This window comes from Plasmodium gonderi (assembly GCF_002157705.1).
Source record: "Plasmodium gonderi DNA, contig: Chr14, whole genome shotgun sequence".
In the NCBI taxonomy this organism is placed as follows: Eukaryota; Apicomplexa; class Aconoidasida; order Haemosporida; family Plasmodiidae; genus Plasmodium; species Plasmodium gonderi.
In genome coordinates this window covers 367,538-388,961 of record NW_021628939.1, presented here as the reverse complement: position 1 = coordinate 388,961, position 21,424 = coordinate 367,538, and the positions used below count along the sequence as shown (strand labels likewise).

Sequence of the window (21,424 nt, the reverse complement as noted above, 5' to 3'; positions counted from 1 at the left end):
GGCAAGCTCGAATTTCATATTATTTTCAAGCAATAAGTATTGCTTACATTGTTTTAACGCACTATATAAATATATATATATAATGCTTGATATATAATATAATGTTTTTTTTTCAGATTTTTTATAAAAGTACTTTGGGTCACCATAATGGTGAAAGTGAAAAGGGGAATATTAAAAACAAAATGCACGCTTGAAAAAAAGATGCATTTTTTTTTTTTAAATTGTCAAAGGGACAATGAGGCCAATTAATGCATTTTTTTTAACGCAATGTTTTATATGTATTTTATATATATATATATATATCCATACTTATTTTAAATAATTGGGTTTAATTTCCTACCAACAGCACAATATTTATTCATCATTAACAAAACATCTTCGTTTATAATTTTTTATTGTAACATTTCAAATATGTCATTTTGTATTTTATTTTCTGTGATTACTTAAAGAGAAAAAATATGAAAAAAGTATAGGAAGTATACAGGATATGTAAAATACTTAAAGTAACATACGCAAGATAAGCAAAATATACTAAAACTTGTTGAAACACACGGAATATACAAAGAAAAAAAAAAAAAAAAAAAAAGAAACAGAATAATTAATGTAATTGTTCCATAATTATCCGTTTTTAAATTGACAAGTTTACATTAATAAACCATTTTTAAGATAATAAACAGGGAGATAATGTTAGTTATATGACCAAATCCATAAAGAAGTTATAAAAAAAATATTATATGCTATGTGTATCGAGCAAAAGTAGCTAAATATATGTATATCACACTCCATTCCATTAGAAATTAAAAAAAAGATTAAGCTTGTGCTTTATTTCGCCTACTTTTTTTTTTTTTTTTTTTTTTTTTTTTTATACCTATGCATAATTCAGTGTGTTAGCCTATTTTTCAAAAGTAGTTGTAGGTGGTTACTTCTTTCAATAAATTCGTAACATTAATTGCAGATTATCATTTTTGTAAGAAACTATGAATTAGTTTACGTTTGTTATTGTATATGCAAATGAATCTGTATTTGCATACTTACATGTATACACCGTTCTGTTCATGTGTGCCTCGTACATAATAAGTAAACATACCATCAACAATATATACCTATACACATGCATGACAATGTTTTGAATAAACAAATTAGAAAATGCTAGGAAAAAGGAAAATTGGTGAAGCCCAACAACAAAAAAAGAAAAAAAAATGGATCGAGGAATTAGATGACGATTCAGAAGAAATTGATTTAGACTGTTTGAATAATTTGAAGGATGATGAAAAGGATAATTTGGAAAAAGGGGAGGATGATGCATTGAGTGATGAGTTGCATGAAGAGGACGGAGGAAATGAGATACCAAATATAGCAGCAAAAGATGATGATAAAGATATTACACAAAATGGAAATAATAAAAAGAAAAAGAGATACGATTGGATGAGTAGTGAAGATGAAGATATATCAAGCGAGGAAGAAGAAGAAGAGGTGATGGAAGAAGATGAGAAGGGGCAAGGAAGTGATCAATCAGTGGGGGGAGAAAATGTAAAATGTAAAAGTGAAACTTCCCTGCTGGAACCACATAATACAACTGAACAAGATAAATTCTTTGAAAACTATAGCAAAACGAAAGACCGAATAGAAAACGGAAATGTGGGAGACGAAAGTGGTAATGAGAGTAATGCAGAAAACAATTATGCTAAAAATGAAAATAAGCATAAAAGCAACGTTAATGAAAAAAATAGTATTGATGACTGTGGCCACATTGAAATTATTGATAATATAAATAAATACTCAATTAACCCATTAGACATAAAACTAGAAGAAATTGAACATTTAGTAACTTATGTATACTTTAACAACATTCATTTCAATTGTGTTACGGAACACCTGGTTGAGTTTTTAGAAAATTTTACTAAGGACAAAATTATGCAAATTAATTCAGACAAATCAACAAATTATACCATAATATACAAAAATGACGAAAAAAATAATGACAAAGTTTTGATAAATAAGTTTCCTCATTATGGAAAATTATTTGTTCATGTTAAAAATTATCAAGTAATTTTTACGCAAATATGTAGTTTTTATAAAGAAGCTTTACAAAAGTTCCATTATTTCGAAATAAATGAAATTTAAATTCAAAGATATACATACACGTATATATATATGCATGTTCGTATATGCATATATTTTTTTTCCTCCATTATGAGAAAAATAAAATATTTTTTTTTTTTTTTTTTTTTTTTTTGTATTTTTTTTTGTGTTTTAACTAAAAAGGATGTTCTGAGGCTTCTTAAGCTAAATGAAACCCAATTCATGGGAAGAATCATAAAGTAGTTTGCTCTTTTATGAATTTCCATTTTGCTTATATTTTTTTAGTAGCAACTTTACATGCTGTTTATGTTAATCTGTAGAACGTTGGATTTAGTTTGATTATTGTACATGTTATTACAATTTCTCATTAAAAATTTTTCCTTTTTTTCTTCTTTTTTTCTCGTCCAAGATCCACACAAGCGTATAAAAAGAAAAACAGTTTCTTTATTTTACAAGCACCCGTCCACTACAAGTAAGGAAAGCGAATTGCATTTTTGCATATTCTTTTTTTTTTTTTTTTTTTTTGTTCACATATTTGTGATCTGATGTTAATATATATGTACCTGTGTGTATATTTTTCATTTTTTTTCAATCGACATTTATTTCCACTTTTTAAGGCACATGCTTTTTCTTTTACATATTGTATATGTGTCTATATGTCTAAAAATTTTGAACATTATTTTATAGTATCAGTTTTTTATACTTGGGTGCACACACCTTTAATGTTTTATATATAACACACGTTTTCTATTTAAACAATTGATATATTTTTTTTTCCCTTCTAAAATTCGCCCTTCCACACATTTATAGGTATTTTATCCAAGTTGTAGCTAGTGAAAAAAGCAAGAATAGTTTGAACTATGTGTGGATCAGATAACACAAAAGTATATACATGTACATATATGTATATATATAAATATATACATTATAGTACACAGCATTTCATTTGACCAAATTAGACCCCCATACCTTTCATCTAAAGGATGGTTCTTTTGAGAACTTTTTGATTTTTGTCTACCACAGTATTGATTGTATACGCAAGAATGAGTGTATATATATATATATATAAATTTGTACCTCCTTTTTTTTTTTTTTTTTTTTTTCGTTCACTTTAAATAAAAAAAGAAATGAGGGGAATATATTAAATTAACCCGTTTTTTAACTTTTCATTTGTTTTTACCTAACTGCCACCTACCTATTTATTTATATATTTTATTTTTATTTTCTGCTAACATAATATATAATATGTGTATTTTATTTTGTTTAAAATTTTTTTCGCAAAAAAGCTTCACATGAAGTAAATCATGGTCCTTTTTTTTATTTTATGTTATTTTTTTACCTTTTTAATGTTGCAAACAAAAAAGAATTTTTTAATTAAAAAGAATAAAAATTTTGATACAAGAATTATTTTTTACGAATATAATTTTTGTTTTATGCTTTTAGCAATTCTTACTTTTTTAGCATTCTGTTTTTCTTTATTTATTATGCGACGTTTACGTTCATTGCTTGAAATTTAGAGGGTAATGTTATACACTTGATTTTCCAAAAGCAATGCCTTAGGGAAAAAATTCGACAATTAAATGTTTAAAATGTTTTGTTTGGTTCGGCAAACACTCCTCGACTGTAAGCATATAATGCATACGTATGTGTGCATGGCCGATTCTATTCCACGTTGGGTTATTTTTACGCGTTTTCATCAGATTTTTTTTAAGCTTTTCTTTTTTTGGTACGGGCACACGATATTTGTTCACATATAAAATGAGTTGAATTATTATATCAGCGGCTCGTTTATTATTTAAAGTTCCGTGGTTAAGGTCATAAATAAATGTGCTCATGTTTCAGACAGAATTTGTATAAAATTACTGCACTGTGTCGCTATATGTCAGATATGAGTTGCTAATGGAAAATGGCGAAATGGTGAAAGAGATGAAAATAATTTAATAGTCAAGTATGTTTTTTTAAGACGACATATTCGTTTCCATTCGAAAGATATTAACATGCTTTAAAAAACTGTTAAAATTGAGGTTGATAGTTTTCATTAATATTATTTTATGGTTTCATAATAACACATATTTAACACATGCGTAAATTTTCTTATTATGTAAATACATAAAGGCAATTCACACAAAGAAGAAAACACACTATATATCTTTTGCTGCACGGCATTTAAATCGTCCTATACCTGATTGACATTCCAGTGAACATATCATTTTGTTTACAAGGTTAATTAACATATATTCGCATGTATACTTTCGCGCCTAGGTACGCCTATTTACGCATTTTTACATTTGTTCACAAATTTACACTGTTTCCACATTTACATATTCTTTATAACATTAAAATATTTACACATATTTTAATAAGAATATACTTATTCCCATATGCTTGTATGCATAGCCATATGTGCTTATGCATCCGAGTATATCAACAAAACACATATGTGCTTAAGCCTCATGCGAATATGGGCAGGTGACACTACACTAAAGCACACTTCTTTTTTTTTTTTTTTTTTTTCTTTTTTTCCAAAGCAGGTAGTTAATTATGCTTTGATTTTAAAAATGTAAAATTTAGCAATTCATATAAAATTATGCGGATAGGGGTTATATATACATACATAATGCTTACATGTATACATGATACTTACATATATACATCATACATACATATATACATAATACTTTCATATATATACTTACATATTTGACTCGTTTATGCAATATTAAATATGAATTTTTTTGCTAATTTATGGAATTTAATTTTTCCTTTTGTTTTAAATTTCAGAAATAGCACATGTGAAGTTTGACATTTTTGAAAAATTATAATTTGATCATTCTCTTTTGAGTCTTAGGATTTTGTTTCGTTTTTTTTTTTTTTTTTTTTTTTGTGATTTTTTTAAAGATAAAAGTAATGGCAAATGATAGTGGAATAAGTGTCATTTCGAAAATTGTGGAATCCGAGCAGAAGAGTCAAGTAAGAATCAGAGCCATAAGCATGTGACTATAGCGTGGGTATATATACATTGTCCCCTGTGGATATGCATCCATTTGTGTGCTTGTGGTTTGTACAAATGTGAACATAAATACATATATATTTTTATCACATCTGTGAATGAGACTATATATTGTTGAGTTAACATACATGGACTACAACCAATGTGTAAGTGAAGCTACCATCAACCACGCATAAGAACAAAGGCAAATACTATATTGTCATAAATAGAAAGAATCCCTTGAAAATTCGATTACATTATGTGCAAGTTAAGATGTCCAACCATATATACACTTACATGGAAAAAAATAAATAAAAGAAAAGCCACAGAAACATACATAAATCCTTGTGTCCCATCACATTCATTCCTTGTAGATACTACACGATTCCATTTTAAATAAGATGCCATGTTATGACAAATATGAAGAGATAAATATTTTATCTTCAGAAGATGTAGAGTTGTTAAAAAATTTTCATGCATTTAACAAAAAAGAAAAATTCAATTATTTTAAGGAAAATAATGCAATTGTAACAGTATTATTCAATTGTTTACAAACAGATTTTAACATTCATTTAATTCAATATGTTTTAACAATATTTTATGAAGTTATAAGAAATGATGGAAGTTCTTATAGCTACATATTAAGCACATTAAATGACAAAATATTATATTCTTACTTAATGAAATTGTGTACACATAATGATACGTATATAGCGGACAAAAGTTCATTCCTTTTGTCAGGGAGTTTTTGTTATAATAATAATAATAATTATTTTACAGATATAGAAATAAAAGATTTTATTTTAAAAATTGATTTTTTTAATGTATCGGAAGAAGGGAAAATGGATATATACATAAACATATTAAAAATAGATGATTACAGAAAAGATATATATGAGTTAGAGCAATTTCTAATAATAATTAATAAAAATTTAGACTTAAATAATAATAATTCGAATAAACAGTACAAATCTGTTTTTTGTGTTTGGTTACTTACATTTAAGGATTATTTTATTAAAAAGTTATATAAAAACAATATAATTTCTGTTGTAATTAATTTATTTAAAAAATGTAGAGTAGAAAAAATATTGCGAGTTTCACTCAACATAATTAAAAATATAATGCACATGGACGATTGTTTTGAAATTATTGTTGATAACAACATAATTCAAACAATGACCGTTCTACAGTATGATAAATGGAGGGACAACGATATTTATGACACCATTGTGCAGCTTTTGCACAAATTGGATCAGAGAGTTAAAAATTACAGGTTCGTAATTGCCCCTGTTTCTGGATCATACCAGAGATATATATGTATGGGGATATGAAAATGTCTATTTGGACATTCCTTTCAAAAATATTCAAAACAATGCTATAATCACACATATTTTTTATTCAATTCAGTGTGCTTGGTTTTATGAAAAACTCATATTGCCTTGATATTATGAAATTAGCACAGAGTTACGTAAAATCATTTGATTTTTGTACCCCCAAATGGTTGTAGTTATGATTTTTTTTTTTTTTTTTTTTTTTTTTTTTTTTTTATAGCAATTTTGAGAGATATTGTCACGAACTTTCAAAAGGGAAATTAAAGTGGTCTATTTTGCATACAGAAAAATTTTGGCTAGAAAATGTTATGCAATTCGAGAAAGATGAATTTAAAGCTATACAACAATTAGCAGATATAATAAAAAGTTATGCTCATACAATTGTACAGAAAAATGAGTCAACAGAACTGAAAGAGGAAGTAGATGGGGTTACTGTGGCAGTGGCTTGTTTTGACATTGGTGAATTTGCTAGACTCTATCCAAATGGGAAAAAAATTTGTCAAAAGTTTAAAATAAAAGAAAATGTTATGATTTTAATTGCCACCAAAGACAGAGATATTGTAAGAGAAGCTCTTCTCTGTGCACAAAAAATTATGTTGAACAACTGGCAGAGTATATCGAACACGAAATGAAGAATGATAAATTGGAGGGAGTACTGATGCGCACATGTTGGTGCATAAGATTGGGAATATATAAATTGTGTGTAAATATATACAGATAACATTAAATAGGCACAATTATGTATACTTATGTAGAGTTATCCATATTCTCGATCACTTTACATGCAAATACGCAGTTATAAAAACTGCAAAATTAAGGAATTTGTAAATATAGATGTATGAATAGTTAGCCACTCTTGAAGGGGTTATCCCTTTTTTTTTTTTTTTTTTTTTTTTTTTTTTTTTTTAATATATATATTTTCCTCCTTTTTTTTATGTATTTTATTTTTTTTAATTGTAGCATGTTATGCTTATATTTTCCCTTCAATTTAAAATGCGAATTAGGTGTTTGAAAAAGGATTAAGAGAAGGGCATGAAATGCACGCGGAAAATGTTACCAAATTGCTTATTCCCATTTTGCGTATTCTGATTTTATGTATTCCTATTTTCCTTGTCTTTTTCGCATGTGCTTTTATTTTACCTTTTTTCACTTTTTGAGTAAACCATTTTTGGAATGCCCCTTTTGAGCTGCATCTCCATTTTTACCATAGCTCATATTTGCTTCATTTCATTTTTGTCATCTCCCACACTATTCCATTTTTAATTTCCCTTGTTGGTTACCATTTTTTTCAAATATGTTATTTTATTTTAAGAATAAAAAAAATGAATTAAAATACTTGCCTACCTAATTGTTTACTTTATGTATGTGTGTGCTTATTTAAAAAAAAAAGCCTAAATGAGGGTTTTTTTTTCTTTTTTTATGTGATGTGGTAATACCTGATTGAAGTAATGGAAACAACAAAAAGAGAAGTTGTATGTGCTTAAATAGAAATTAAGAAATTCTTTAATAAAAAAAAAAAAAAAAAAAAAAAAAATTGTGAATTCTTCTTATTTGATGACCGTTTTGCGAACTGCCAATGTGAGAAATGAAGACTGAAATGATGAAATGGAAATTGCTTTCTACAAATAAGGATGAATGGTAGAAGAATACTTGCATTGTTTTGTGTTAGGAAAAAAAAAAAAAAAAAAAAAAAAAGAAAATAAAGAATAATAACAATAATTATAACGAAATTATTATATTTTAAGTAACGAATACGAAGCCATATTGATAGGTAACGAAAATATTGAGTGAGGAAGCTCTTAGGAGGTGAGACCTAACCTCCCGATATCACTTCTTGAGGAAATAATTCAAATTAAAATCAAAGGGACTATACAAGTAATTGACGAAGCTGGTGGATTTATCCCAAACCTCGTTCATAATATCTGACAGCATATCGCCAAGGGGCATAGTAATATAATAGTCTAGTTTTTGATTTATGTATAATTTGTCTGTTTTTAAGACATCATAATGGATTTTTCCTTTATTGAAACAATTATCGTAATTAGATCTTTTTCGTTTAATTTGTTCTTTTTGAAATGAATGTACTTTGAGTTTATCATATTCACTATAGTATTTTCCCATATTGTTCATTTTGTCTTTTTTAAAATATGATAAAACATATCTATTTTTATTTTTGTAAGATTTTTTATTTTTGTATATATAAATTCCGAATCCGTCTTTTTTTGACTCTTTTATGTCACCCTTATAAAAACCATTCCTCAGATTACATGACCCGAAATGAGAAAATGTGTTTGCGTCCCAATACCCAATATATATAATATGATTAGAGTCGAATGCAAATTTTAATGGGATGTCTGAGTTAATATCAATGCCATCATATGATTCTAATTTTCTAGCTAATATTTTAGCATTAGACAAACTTAAATTAAAATCATTTTCATCATTAAAATGAAGTTTTTCTTCATAATATAATTTCCCAAATCCTTTTTTCATCCCTTGTTGTAAGTTCCCACAATATATTGTATTATCCTTATGCCGTAAGATGTAACAGAATTTATCAATAACATCATTTTTATAATAACCATGATATAATATTTTATTGTTGCTATCTATGAGGATACCTATTCCATTTCTCTGGTAATTTTTTGAAAATTGTCCGTAAAAGACATAGCCATTTCTAAAGAATATTTTTATCTTTTGAAAATTTTTATTCATATTTGATAAATGTATCTTAGATATTTTTTCATCTTTAATGTATATATTAATATTGTTATGAAGCTTATCTTTCAAAAATTTTGCTTGAATGATATATTTTTTGTTTCTCAAATTAAGGCTTCCACTTCCTTCTCTATATCCATTTTTCCAAAACCCTAAGTAGGTATTCTTACTATCATTTTTATTTTTGAATATACCATATCCGTGAGGCAATAAATTTTTCATTTCCCCTTCATAAAAGAAATTATCATTATTAAAAATGGCCTTTGGAAATTCCCCGTTTGTGTTTGGTTGTCCTCTATTATTTATTGGACCAATATATTCACTCTTATCTGCATAAATTATTTTTGCTATCCCAACATGTTTACTCAACAAAGGGTAGTACAATTTCTGTTCGTTTTTTTTTTTCATGTATTCGAAAAATTTTTCATGCAAAATGTTTGTCTTGTCTCGTTTGTAAATGATGTCTTCTTTTACGTCCTGATAATCATTCAGATGTTTCTGGGAGACAAATTGTGGATTATTATTATTACACTGTGACTGTGGTTCACCATTAGATTGATTCTCCATATGGAGTTTTTTCTGATGTACAGTAGTATCTGCTTCTCCTTGAGGAAGAATGTTCTGATCTGAACCTTTTGAAGCGAAATCATTGTGCCCATTTCGAATTTCAAAGGAAGGATAACCAATCAAATTCTTATAATTGTTATCATTGGATTCAAATATTTCCTTCTTCCTTTTGATATTTTCTATATTACTAGAACAGTAAAAGGAATATATGTTCCATTTTTTTAAATAAGGGAAATAAATTTCTGTAATTTCCTTTGGCCAGAAATCCACATTATTAGTTGAACTATAATTTGCCATAACAGTTTTTTCAATTTGTTTAATCAATTTATTGCTAAGTTGTGAATAATTTTCCTTATTCTCATCTTTTCTAGTTTTCACATCCTTATGCTTGCCGAAATTTGCCTTAATGAGTAGAGGACACAATTTATTAATTTTATTTGATTGTATTCCTTTTACATATTCTTTATCGATTAATGATATTACTCCCTTACCTATAATTTCATCCCTTAAAAATTCTCCTTCATATAGGTACCAAATGTTAAAATATTTAAATAACAATTTTCCTTTTCCATGTTTTTCTGAGTTTATCCATTCCCCATCATATATTAAGCTGTTATATTTGTCATATAATTTCCCCTTCCCATTGTAAAATTTGTTTTTCATATCTCCTACATATTTACAAAATAATTCTTGATTTTTATCACAAAATATTAATTCTTTGTGTATACTTTTTGTTGAATCTTCCATAAAATTTTTGTTTATAAAAGTTGTAGTTCTCATTCTCTCTATGCCTTTTAATAAATAAGAAATATTCCTTTGTTCTTCTTTCCTTACGTCATATTCCTTTTCTGATGCATCGTTTATTTGATCATAACTCCATGACTCATTTGTTGTGTTTCTCTTTTCAGTTTTGTCTAAATTTAAATCCTGGTATGTGTGAATTTCTGTTTCGTTAGTACATTTTCCATCTGAATTATTGGATTTCATTTCGATAGAATTTTTATAATTTTTTATCAGCTCTGATATTTTATTTTTATAAAAATTGTATGTAAATAGATTTAGTTCATACCAATCGGAGTCCTCGGATTTTTTCTTATTTATGTGTGTGCCCCTGGAAAAAGTTCTTTTGCTTAATTCTACATCTGAGGTGTAGAAATATTCAAGTTTGGAACAGTTCTTCAAATTGCTATTTTTGCTTGGAATCTCCGGCCAAATGCACATCCCTTTGGGGATGCAGCAGATATTTCCTTTCGATAGCGCTGAATGTGTGTCAATCTCTTCTGGTTCTCCTTCTTTTGGTTCTACTTCTGTTGGTTCTCCTTCTTCTGGTTCGCCTTTTTCTGGTTTTCCATGTTCCCGTTCCATTCCATTGTGCTTAATTATGTTCGTTCCGTCTAAGCACACTTTCTCTATTTTTTGATGAATTAGAAGTTTATTCCTTTCTGTTAGGTTCTCACATGTACAATCATTTATAGTCAATGCACTACTGAGCTGAGGGATAATGTTCGGGTTAATTTTTACTAAAAGGTTAATGCATTCTGAATTGTTATTTTGCATGTTTTTTTCTACCTCCTCATTGCATGTAAAGAAGATGCATAAGATATTCCTGAAACCATCTCTAATGTTATTAAATAAAATTGATAAATTACTTACACATTTTACAAAACAGTTTAATTTTGATTTTATGTGATTTCTATTCATTTCCTTGTCTTCAATTTTACGTTCTAATAATGTGTAGCTTTGGGTGTATTTTTTTTTTTTTTTCTCATCACTCTGATTAAAGGAAGAAAAAGACAACTCGTCTTTTTCTTCGATACTAGTGATTGTGCATTGAACTTCTCTTTTCTCGCTATCTGATAAGTTGCAGTTTATGTGTTGCTCTTCTAAAAAATAAGTTTCTTGCTTAGAAATTTCCTCGTTTGTGTTCATTGTGCCTGTCGCCTTTATTCCCCTTATCTCATAGTTTTCATCCCTTTCACAATTTCTACCCTTCTTACTTGCCGGTTCCTTTGTCTTCAGTGAATAGTTTCCCTTCTCGATCTTCCAGCATATTTTATTATCATAGTTATCAAATAGATATAAAAACAGATGACCATTTATAATTTCTATATAGCATGGCAGTAATTTGTTCTCCTCTAGATTTGTTTCTCCTAGGAATATATTTTTTTCTGAGGTAGGTGCATTTTTTTTTTTCTTGCGCGGAATAGTGCACACTTTGTTTTTTTTGCGGTGTATTTTTTTTCTTTTTCCATGTTCGTTTTTCGTTCCCGTTGATTCTCCTCTTTCCTGTTTTCTTCCTCCCTCCACTTGGTCTTCTACTTTTACTCTCACTTCTACTTCTTGTATTCCCACTTGATATGGCTTTCTATCATTCCGTCTTAACAAATTTCCAATCTCATCATGATTACAGAGTGAAAAAATTGGTTTATGTGCTAAATATTTCATGTAAAAAAATGTGGGAGACAATAAAAATGTCTTTTGTGGGTTAATAAAGGGAAGAGAAATAATAACATGAACAAAGTTAAAATTGGTGTGATAATTGCTAGTAAAATTATTTTTATTAAATATGGCATGTTTTATGCTGTTTAATATATGTTTGTTTAATATACGAATGTTATAATAGCATATTTTAGAATTAGTTAGAGAATTAGATAAAAAGTTGGAAAAAAAAACTGTGAGACAAGAATTCCAGGCATATATTTGTTGTTCTACATTTTTTTTCATATTTATTATATCATTTTTATTAATAAAAAATGGGAAATGGAAAAGAATTTTTTTTATTTCTTCTTCCTCTTCCTTATATTTTTTTGCAATTTCGCGTATATTTTTTTTTATTTTGTAAAATTTCTTAGCAAATGATTTTTTCCCTTTAATATACCTTTCTACTATTGCATCGACGAGAGTCTTATCGTGAGTATTTCGATTTTGTGCATTCTTCAGCACGTCTTTGTTTTTCTTTATTTCGTTTGTCCTTTGATTGACTTTGTAAGCGTTGCTGATGTGTTGGTCATCATTGGAGAAGCTACTACTGCCATGGGCATTGGTATAGGCACTGCTAACACTTTTAATAATTGCATCGCTACTATAACAACCGCTAGTACACCCCACTTTGTATCCAGGCTGGCCTATCTGAACCCGAAACTTTCTTACTTCTCTCCCTATAAAGCAGAATTTGTCGTAAAACATCTGGTCAATATTTTTCTGTATCTCGCAAATCCTCTTATCATTGCTTATTTTGTCCCATAAATGGAGGCAATTCAATTTGTCTTTGTAGTATGTTATAATGTACATAAATTTATAGGCTGCTAGTTCCTCTAAATAATTAACAATTTTGCTCACGATATGTTTTTTATTTAATGAGCACTTTTCATATATGTCGTAAATGTTAAAATTGATATTATTCATATAATACTGAGTGTTATTATTTTCTTTCTTGTCTATTATATCATATTTCTGAAATACATCTAATATATATGGAATATTCAAAGATTCCATTAGTATATTCGCTAACATTTTTATGTTACCTTTATTATGCTTCACATAATTATATTTACTTTCATAAATTTTAATATTTGTAGAATACGTCTTTATGAGATTTTTATAATCTACAACATATCTGTAAAATATTTCTACCCTCCTCTTTTTATTTTGATTGAAGCATTTTTTGTATAAATTATGAAGGAGATATTTCCAGTTGTAGTTTCTTTTTCGGAGTGAATATCCACCTTTTTTAAAAATTATTTGTTCGTTTTTTTTTTTATGCTTGCTGTTGCTAATGATATTGTTTTTACTTCTCCAATTTGTGGGATAATCCTTGAAATAGTTAACACAACTGTTTGCATCACTTCTAATCGAATTATTAGATGTGATATTAAAAAGGTTTAAATTCTTTTTCTTATCTTTTGAAAGAATATAATAGGGTTTATTTCGCCATATCATGTGGGACAAGGATTTTTTTGTGAACATTTTCCTTATTGTGATTTGCCAATTTGGTTTTATTACACTCGTTTCAATCGAACCCTCAGATGTACTCAACAACTCATATGGCACATTTCCCGAAGAGTTTCCCTTGTTATCTCCTTTGCATATAATTGGACGTTCACATATACACCTGACAAAATAATTCTGTAAATATTTAACTAGAGCAACGTCGCTGTGCGTCTTTATTTTATATAACAGCTGAATGGGGACAAAATCTGTTTGATTTATTTCATCGAGAAAATCATCTATTGGTTGTTTTTGTTGCTGTTTTTGTTCTATTTGTTTTTTTTGGTAATTTTGTTTGTAGTTTTGTTTGCAGTTTTGTTTGTTATTTTCTCTACAGAAGAGACGCCTGATAGATGCAACGTCAAATTTGTTTTCACATTCTGTTCTACTATAATTTTGTGCATAGAAGGTGTTATTTTTTGTATTAACCTTAACGAAAATATATTTTCTACTTTTATAATCATTCACTTTATACATATGTACATGATCACCAAAAGGTATTGCATTTTCACAATTGAAATGCTGCTCTGTGTTGTTTATTTTTTCTGTGTCATTTTGCCTATTTTTCAAATTATCAATATTCAATACATCATTTTGTCTAAATGTGTTTAAAATAATTTCACCATTGTGTGTACTTTTCATGTATATTTCTTTGTTAATATAATTATACTGATATTTTTTATTATCCCTTAGATAGACTCTATATTCCTCATTTTTATAAAAACATGGATGTTTAATAATAATGATTTTTTTTTTTTTAATGAATGTTATACAGTTACAATGGATATTTAAGCAAAACGTTTCTCCAAATTCATTCACTACATTTATATCATCAAATGTATCTATATAGTTGATATTATGGGACACGATTATTATTCCTATATCTTCGCATGTCACGCGAAATACATGCAGGTTTTCATCTCTCTGAAATTTTCTTTTTTCTTTGTATGGAGGGCTGTGGGAACCATTGTTAAAGAGTGGAATTTTGTTTGCATTTCTACAGATATATTCCCTATTTTGGGCGGAATATAAGGAAATATGATTTTTGCTTTCATATGATAATTTTTCCGAATTTGTGGGTTCCATATATGAGTTTACATTTTTCTGGTATTTGGTAAATGGTCCATTAGTATTCCAATTAGGTTGGTGATAATTTGAAAATTCTTTAAAATTATCATGGAATAAATTTGCTGACTTAGACTTTCTAACATAGCAAGAATTCATATTATCCAGATGCTTTTTCTTAAATACTGGTTGTATTTTATATGTCCTTTGAGGCTTAATAAACAGACTGTGAATAGTAAGTGTATTTTTACTTATTACTGTGTATGAGAATTTGTCAATTTTTATGCGTTTACATTTTTGATGATGCAAATAATGTGTCTTTTTTTTCTTTCCATTATATTTAATTGTGCTATTAATCGTAGTATTATGATCCCTATTTTGTTTCTCGATATAGTTTTGTGTCCCTTCGAATGTAAATTTATCCTTTTTTGGAATCGAATAAAATAATGGTATTTTTTTCCGTACAATTTTGCTGCTACAAAGAAGGTCCCCATTTTTGCTGTAACGTAGTACTTGAATTTTGTTTTTTTTCGTACTTTTTTTTTTTATGAATAATGATAAGGATTTTGTGGAATGGACATTTTCTTCACCTATGATTTCAATGGATCCTATGTAATAATTTCTATTTTTCCTCATTTCATTATTTATAAATATGGGAACATTTGCTATTTTATCTTTTGGAAATTTCATTAAATCTATTTTTCCAATAAAGTATAAATTTTTGCGTAAATTAGGATAAAAAACATTTTTAGGTTTATCAATTAATGTTAATGTTTCATATTTGTAATTAATATCTTTTTCTTTATAATGTATTTCTATTTTGTCTACTACGACATTTTTAAAAGTCATTCCATTGGTATTGTGAAGAATTTTTGTACTAAAATACGAGAATATATTTCTGCAATCATTCATTCTTGGGTCACTTCTCTGAGTTAGGAATTCGTCAGTTTTGTTCTTACTACTAAGTGTAATTACACATTGCATGAAAAAATTGCATAAATGTTCTATAATGTAGAGGAAGTACAATGCATATATCTTGACATAAACAGAATGCCATTTTGCTTCTAAGAAATGCTTAACATGTGCTATTATTTTATAGAAACTATTTTTTAATGTCAGTAAGTTTATATACAGAGAGATAGTTAAAAGAATCAACAAGAAGCTGAACATTTCTGATTGTTCCTCTTTTTTTCCTAAAATATTTGAAAGGAATAGCAAAAGGAGTATCATACTTAGGATTAATTCTGAATATTTTACTTGATACTTTAGCATATCTTCATGAATCCATGTTCTGTCTATTTCCTTTTTGCTACAACTGAAAGATTTAAAATTTTGTCTTGTATCATCATTATCGCTATCAGCACTTAATGGAATATCCTCAGCGAAAGATTTTATATTACAAGAACGTTTCTTATATCTCCTTTTGTCATTTTTATGCATTTCCTTATTGTTTTTCCAAAATATTACATATGAATTGGGTTCCCCCAGTTTATTCTTAGAAATGGCCTTATCTATTTGGTTCACAGTTGAAGAAAAGTTGTATAAAAATATTGCAAAGAAGAAAATAGATAATGAAAAAAAGGTGGAATGGACACTTTTACAAATTAGTAGATTCGTAGTTAAAATCCACGTAACAGTCATTAATCTTAAATAAAGGAAATGTAAAATATTTTCATTAAACCAATTATTTAGGAAAAGAGAAAATATACCACATGAACCATTATAAATATGTTTATTGCTTACAAATAGCTGTAATTTTCTTTTTTGGGACAATAGAATGTATAAATGTTTCAGTTCCACAATTTTTTTGAAGTAGAACTTTTTTTTAAAAAGAGATATTTTGTCATATAGATAGCCTATTTTTATCCTTTCCTCATGTGCTAACAAATGTGTATTAGTTTTTTCCTCATGGTTACAACTATTAATACTATTACTGTTTAGAAATTTTCTATCAATCATTATACGGAGAAGCTTGTTCCTATATACATCACTTTTCACCACGTTATCAAAGGAAAATTTATTTTTGCACCGATTAATCCTTTTTTTCATGAGCAGAAATTTGCTAATGTAGTTGGTTAAGCATTTAGCGTGGAATTTCTCTGCATATATCCCAAGATTCCATTTTTTATCTTCTTCCCTGTCATGAATCATAATTTTGATTGGGCGTTCTATTTGAATGTCAAAATATTCCCTCTTATTTTCAATCCGAAGGAATTTACAAATTTGTTTATTAATTTCGAAATTGAGGATCTCATTTTCTCTCAAATAAGTAATCTCCGTCTGGAATTTTTCGTTAGTTACGTAGGACCTGTTCATATAAAATAATGGATCTACCAATTCGTTATGACGAATATGGTTGTCTATTATGTAAAATGTTTTTTTGAAAACGTTAATTAAATTGTCCTGTTCAGGTTCATTCTTGGAAGAATTCGTAAAAGTGTTATCAGTGCTACCATCGACATCATCCAAGCTGTCGCGATCAACATCATCCAAGCTATCACCATCAGCATCCCCATCACTTGATGCAGCAATACGATCTTGTGATATGTTTTTTTGGAAAAACTGATTTTTACTTGAAAGTCTTACTCCCTCCTTTTTGTGTGTGTCCATTACAGTGGATACTGCCAATGGCATGTCTTGTAATAAAAGCTGATTTTTTTGTGACAGCTGAGTTCGTATTTTTTCTCTTCTTTTTCTGTTTATGTAATTTCGTATAATTTTTTTCAAAGAAATATTGTTTTTTGAAACATGGTTCTTGATTTCATTTAGTCTATAAGGTGAAGAAGAAAATGCATATCGGTTTACTTCTCCCTGATCAACTTTTTTTGTAATATTTATGTGATGGTTTACATTTGCATCATTTGGGGAGTATTTTTCTCGTTCGTTACTTCTAAGCAGTATAGTATATGAAGGCAGGTGAATATCAAAGTATTTTTTGAAAAGAAATTGAAAAGGAAACCGTTGTATTATGATCCCATGAATTTTATTAATAGATAGAGGAATAAACCTTTGTAAATAATAACTATAAGTGGTATTCTTCTTAACATATAAGATAAAATATAATGAAAGGAAAATATAAGACAATATATAACAAACTAGTAAAATTGTGCAAACAAATTTAACAGTAGAAATATCCATAGTAAGAAAATAAACTTTCACTTGATAAATACTATCATAATGTATTATATTGGATGTAGAATAAATTATCGGAAATAAAAAAATATCAAACATAAGAGGAATAAAATTGTGAAATGACAAAAATGGAATGATAATAATTTTTGCTGTATCCCCTTTGCGTGTATATTTGGAATATACAAAATATAGCAATGTAAACAAAAAGAGCATGATAATGATATTTAAAAGCACACTAACATAAATATGTAAAAGGAAAATTTCATCTTTTTCCAATTTTCCGGAGCTCTTATAAATTGTTTCCTGATTTTTTTGATATATATATTTTTTTTTCATTTTGTTTTCTTCCTCATCTGTGTATTTTTTACTTCCCCTGAATAGAATAAATTTGTTCAAGAATCCCCTAGTTGTTATATTTTCTTTTTCCATAGAACAATTGTTATTTTGGAGATTGTCACCTTTTTTAATTCTGCATTGCATAGATTTTTCTACGTTCTTGTTTGTGTTGTGATTTTCCTTATCTGTGTTGTCGCTTTTGTTTAACTTCCCACTGTAATGATATCCATTTTCAGACTTTACGAAATTTATTTCTTCTTTTGTAACGGAATTAGAAGTGTTATGATCATAGTTTTTGCTATGTGCATGCATGAATGCGTTGCACTCCATTTTTTTCCCCTCTCCAATGTGTTGTAAGTCAGTTAAAACATGATTCGTTTTGATTTTCCTATATACATTGACATTGACAATATAGGAAATAAAAGAGAGAATTTGTAATTTTTTTAAGAAATAATGATACAATGATGGAAGAAAGGTATCATACTTTATATTTAAAAATGTTAATATTTGTATGAACTGAATGGATGGTAATAATTGGGATGATTGTAGACAGGAAAAAAGGATAATATACGCATAAGAAAAGTAAGACAGAAATTGTAAAAAAAATTTATAAAATACATTTTTTCTTATAATAACTAAATCAGTATTGTAAAGAATATTTTTATTATCATCCAAAATTTTTATATTAATGTTTTCCTCCCTCTTTCCTATTTCACTTATAGAATACTCTGTGTCGTCAGTAATTTTCTTGTTGTTTATGAATAAATTAAGGTTATCTCTTTTATCATCATAATAATGAAATCTTGAGCTTTTTTGTGTTAGTAGAAAATTTGTGTCTAAGAAACTCCATTTTTTATTTTGTTTTTTCTTAAATACAACTTGGATGTATGATGATTCTCTGCCGTTTTGCAAAGTGCAAATATTATTTTGTGAACAATTTGCATTTTTTAAAAAGGCTATAAATGTAAAACTGCTGGCTATAATATTAGCTGGGATTTTGTGTATATAAAAAAAGTAATGCGAAACATTTATTTTACATTTCAATGGATCAGTTAAACAATTAACATCTTTACATTTTTCCTCATTTGTGTATTTTAGTATGAAAACCTTTTTCGTGGGAAATATTACTTTGTCTATTTCTTGATAATTACGTAATTTTTTTTTCCTTTTCGATGAAAATAAATTTTTCCATGAAAAAGTTTCTATGTTAATAGTTTCATCAAACAGATTAGTTACATAATTTTTTTTACTTTTTGTTAAGTCCTCGTCGTGCATATTACCGAAGATCAAATAGGAGTTCCTCTTTTTCATATTGGAAATGTCTTCACAATGGTTAACAGAATTTAAACTATGCAAATATTTCCACTCATCTATGCATTCATCATAAAAATATTCATCCAAGTATTCATTCAATGTTATCAAATTGTATTCATGTACCAATTTTTTGTCATTTACTGAGAAATTATTGAGTGAAACAGAGTTATTTGGAATTTTAACACGCAGCCAAAAATTGTCACTGGGGGTAAATATATCATATCTGAATGTGTTAATAAGAAATTTTGGCATAATAAAAGTTGGGTCCATAATAGTCTTGTCCAATCCATTTGAAGGTACATGAAATGAATATCCTATAACACTTATATCGAAAATTGGATTGAAATTGTTTTTATCTCTATCGCTACATGTAATGTTAAGTCTGTAAATGATGAATTGTTCTCTTTTAATATCGCTAGTTCCAGCGAATAATTGTAAATTATCTGTACATATAAATTTGTAGAAATACGTTTCGTATTTATAATTTTCCTCTTTTAATAAATTACGCAAATTTTTATTAATGTATACAAAATTGGATGGGTGGGATGAAGTATACACATATAATGGCTGATTATCATCCTTCACATTAATGTTAATTTCATAAAATTGCCTTATCTTTTTACTATCCATAAGGATATGTTGACGGAAATACTCATTTTTATTTATAACTGTTACGTTTTCTGGGTGTAGCAAATTTAATTTTTTCCCATCCTCATTCTGGGTAAGTAAATTATTAACCAGTAGTTCTTTAAGGTCCATTACATCAAACTTAAATGAAATAATGACATAAATGATAATGCATCTTTTCGGATTTTCCATTTGGCACAATTTGTAATTTACTTTTTTGGTATTCTTAAATTTAAGTACTATATTATCCTTTGTTATTTGTTTATTCCTCTCATTGAAGAAGATGATTTCTGTTTTTCTACTCTTATTACAATTTTGCTTTGATACAACATTTTGGACATCCTTACCTCTTTTCACTTGTAATATGTTCATAAACCTTATTTCTACATTTGTAGCATGTGCCTCACACAGAACTAAATAAACATGTCTGAAATTTGTTTTCAAAGTGTCATATTTAAGGGCACATTCTTCTTTATTTTCAACATATATTGTGAATGAATCCTTTTTAAATAAGTTTTGCATTACTGTTAAATCATGCTGAAAGGAAAAATGGGTGCATATTAATATACCCGTAATAACGAATATACTGAATAACCTTTTTATCATTTTTATGATGTTGTATTATCGACGAGGAAAAGAATAGAAGGAATAAAATTCGTCAATCTTAGCTTCATATTGCTTGGTTTCGTTAAGCTATGCTTAATCAGTGAAGTATGTTTATGGTGCAATAAAAGAATTATTGTCATGCGAAATACGGTGCTAATATGTGCGTTTTTTATAGAGAAAACACACACGTATATATATATATATATATATATATATATATATATATATATATTTTCTTTTTAAGAAATGTCTATTTATATCTATTTCAATGGATTAAACATGTGACATATTTGATGAGTTCGTAACAGAAGCTCTTTCACCGAACCTTCCACATCTGTGCCTGTCTGCAACTGTCAATTTATATACATGTACGCACGAGTGGGGGAGAGGCCTCACATTTCCATATCGAAAAAGGTATCTTGCATACATACACGCACACAAATATATAAACACACGCATATATATTTGTGTGAAGTTCATATGTGAAGCGTGTATATTTTTATTTTCTTCAACCTTTTTTTCCTTCTACATAGGAGCGTTAAAATTAAAACATTTCCAATCTGTGCACCACATAGAGTGGATAAATGCACGGAATATACATCAACATTAATAATCAAAGTTTTGACAAAAAAAAAATGTATAGAATGAAAAAAAAAAAAAAAAAAAAAAA

General features: G+C 27.7%; 3 protein-coding genes across 3 annotated transcripts; 2 read left to right on the top strand and 1 right to left on the bottom strand.

The window, feature by feature from the left end:
* Positions 1 to 1,146: 1,146 nt before the first annotated feature.
* PGO_140690 (hypothetical protein, conserved) lies at positions 1,147 to 2,959 on the top strand (the record flags this gene model as incomplete). The annotated part of the gene is made up of 4 exons (XM_028690063.1): positions 1,147 to 2,046; positions 2,266 to 2,321; positions 2,492 to 2,554; positions 2,893 to 2,959. 4 exons carry the CDS (start codon positions 1,147 to 1,149, stop codon positions 2,957 to 2,959), a joined length of 1,086 nt encoding a protein of 361 aa, XP_028545864.1.
* A 2,030-nt stretch (positions 2,960 to 4,989) lies between these two features.
* Positions 4,990 to 7,034, top strand: PGO_140680 (hypothetical protein, conserved; the record flags this gene model as incomplete). The annotated part of the gene is made up of 3 exons (XM_028690062.1): positions 4,990 to 5,052; positions 5,446 to 6,344; positions 6,623 to 7,034. 3 exons carry the CDS (start codon positions 4,990 to 4,992, stop codon positions 7,032 to 7,034), a joined length of 1,374 nt encoding a protein of 457 aa, XP_028545863.1.
* Positions 7,035 to 8,229: 1,195 nt separating this feature from the next.
* PGO_140670 (hypothetical protein, conserved) lies at positions 8,230 to 20,754 on the bottom strand (the record flags this gene model as incomplete). The annotated part of the gene is made up of 1 exon (XM_028690061.1): positions 8,230 to 20,754. One exon carries the CDS (start codon positions 20,752 to 20,754, stop codon positions 8,230 to 8,232), a length of 12,525 nt encoding a protein of 4,174 aa, XP_028545862.1.
* Positions 20,755 to 21,424: the final 670 nt, after the last annotated feature.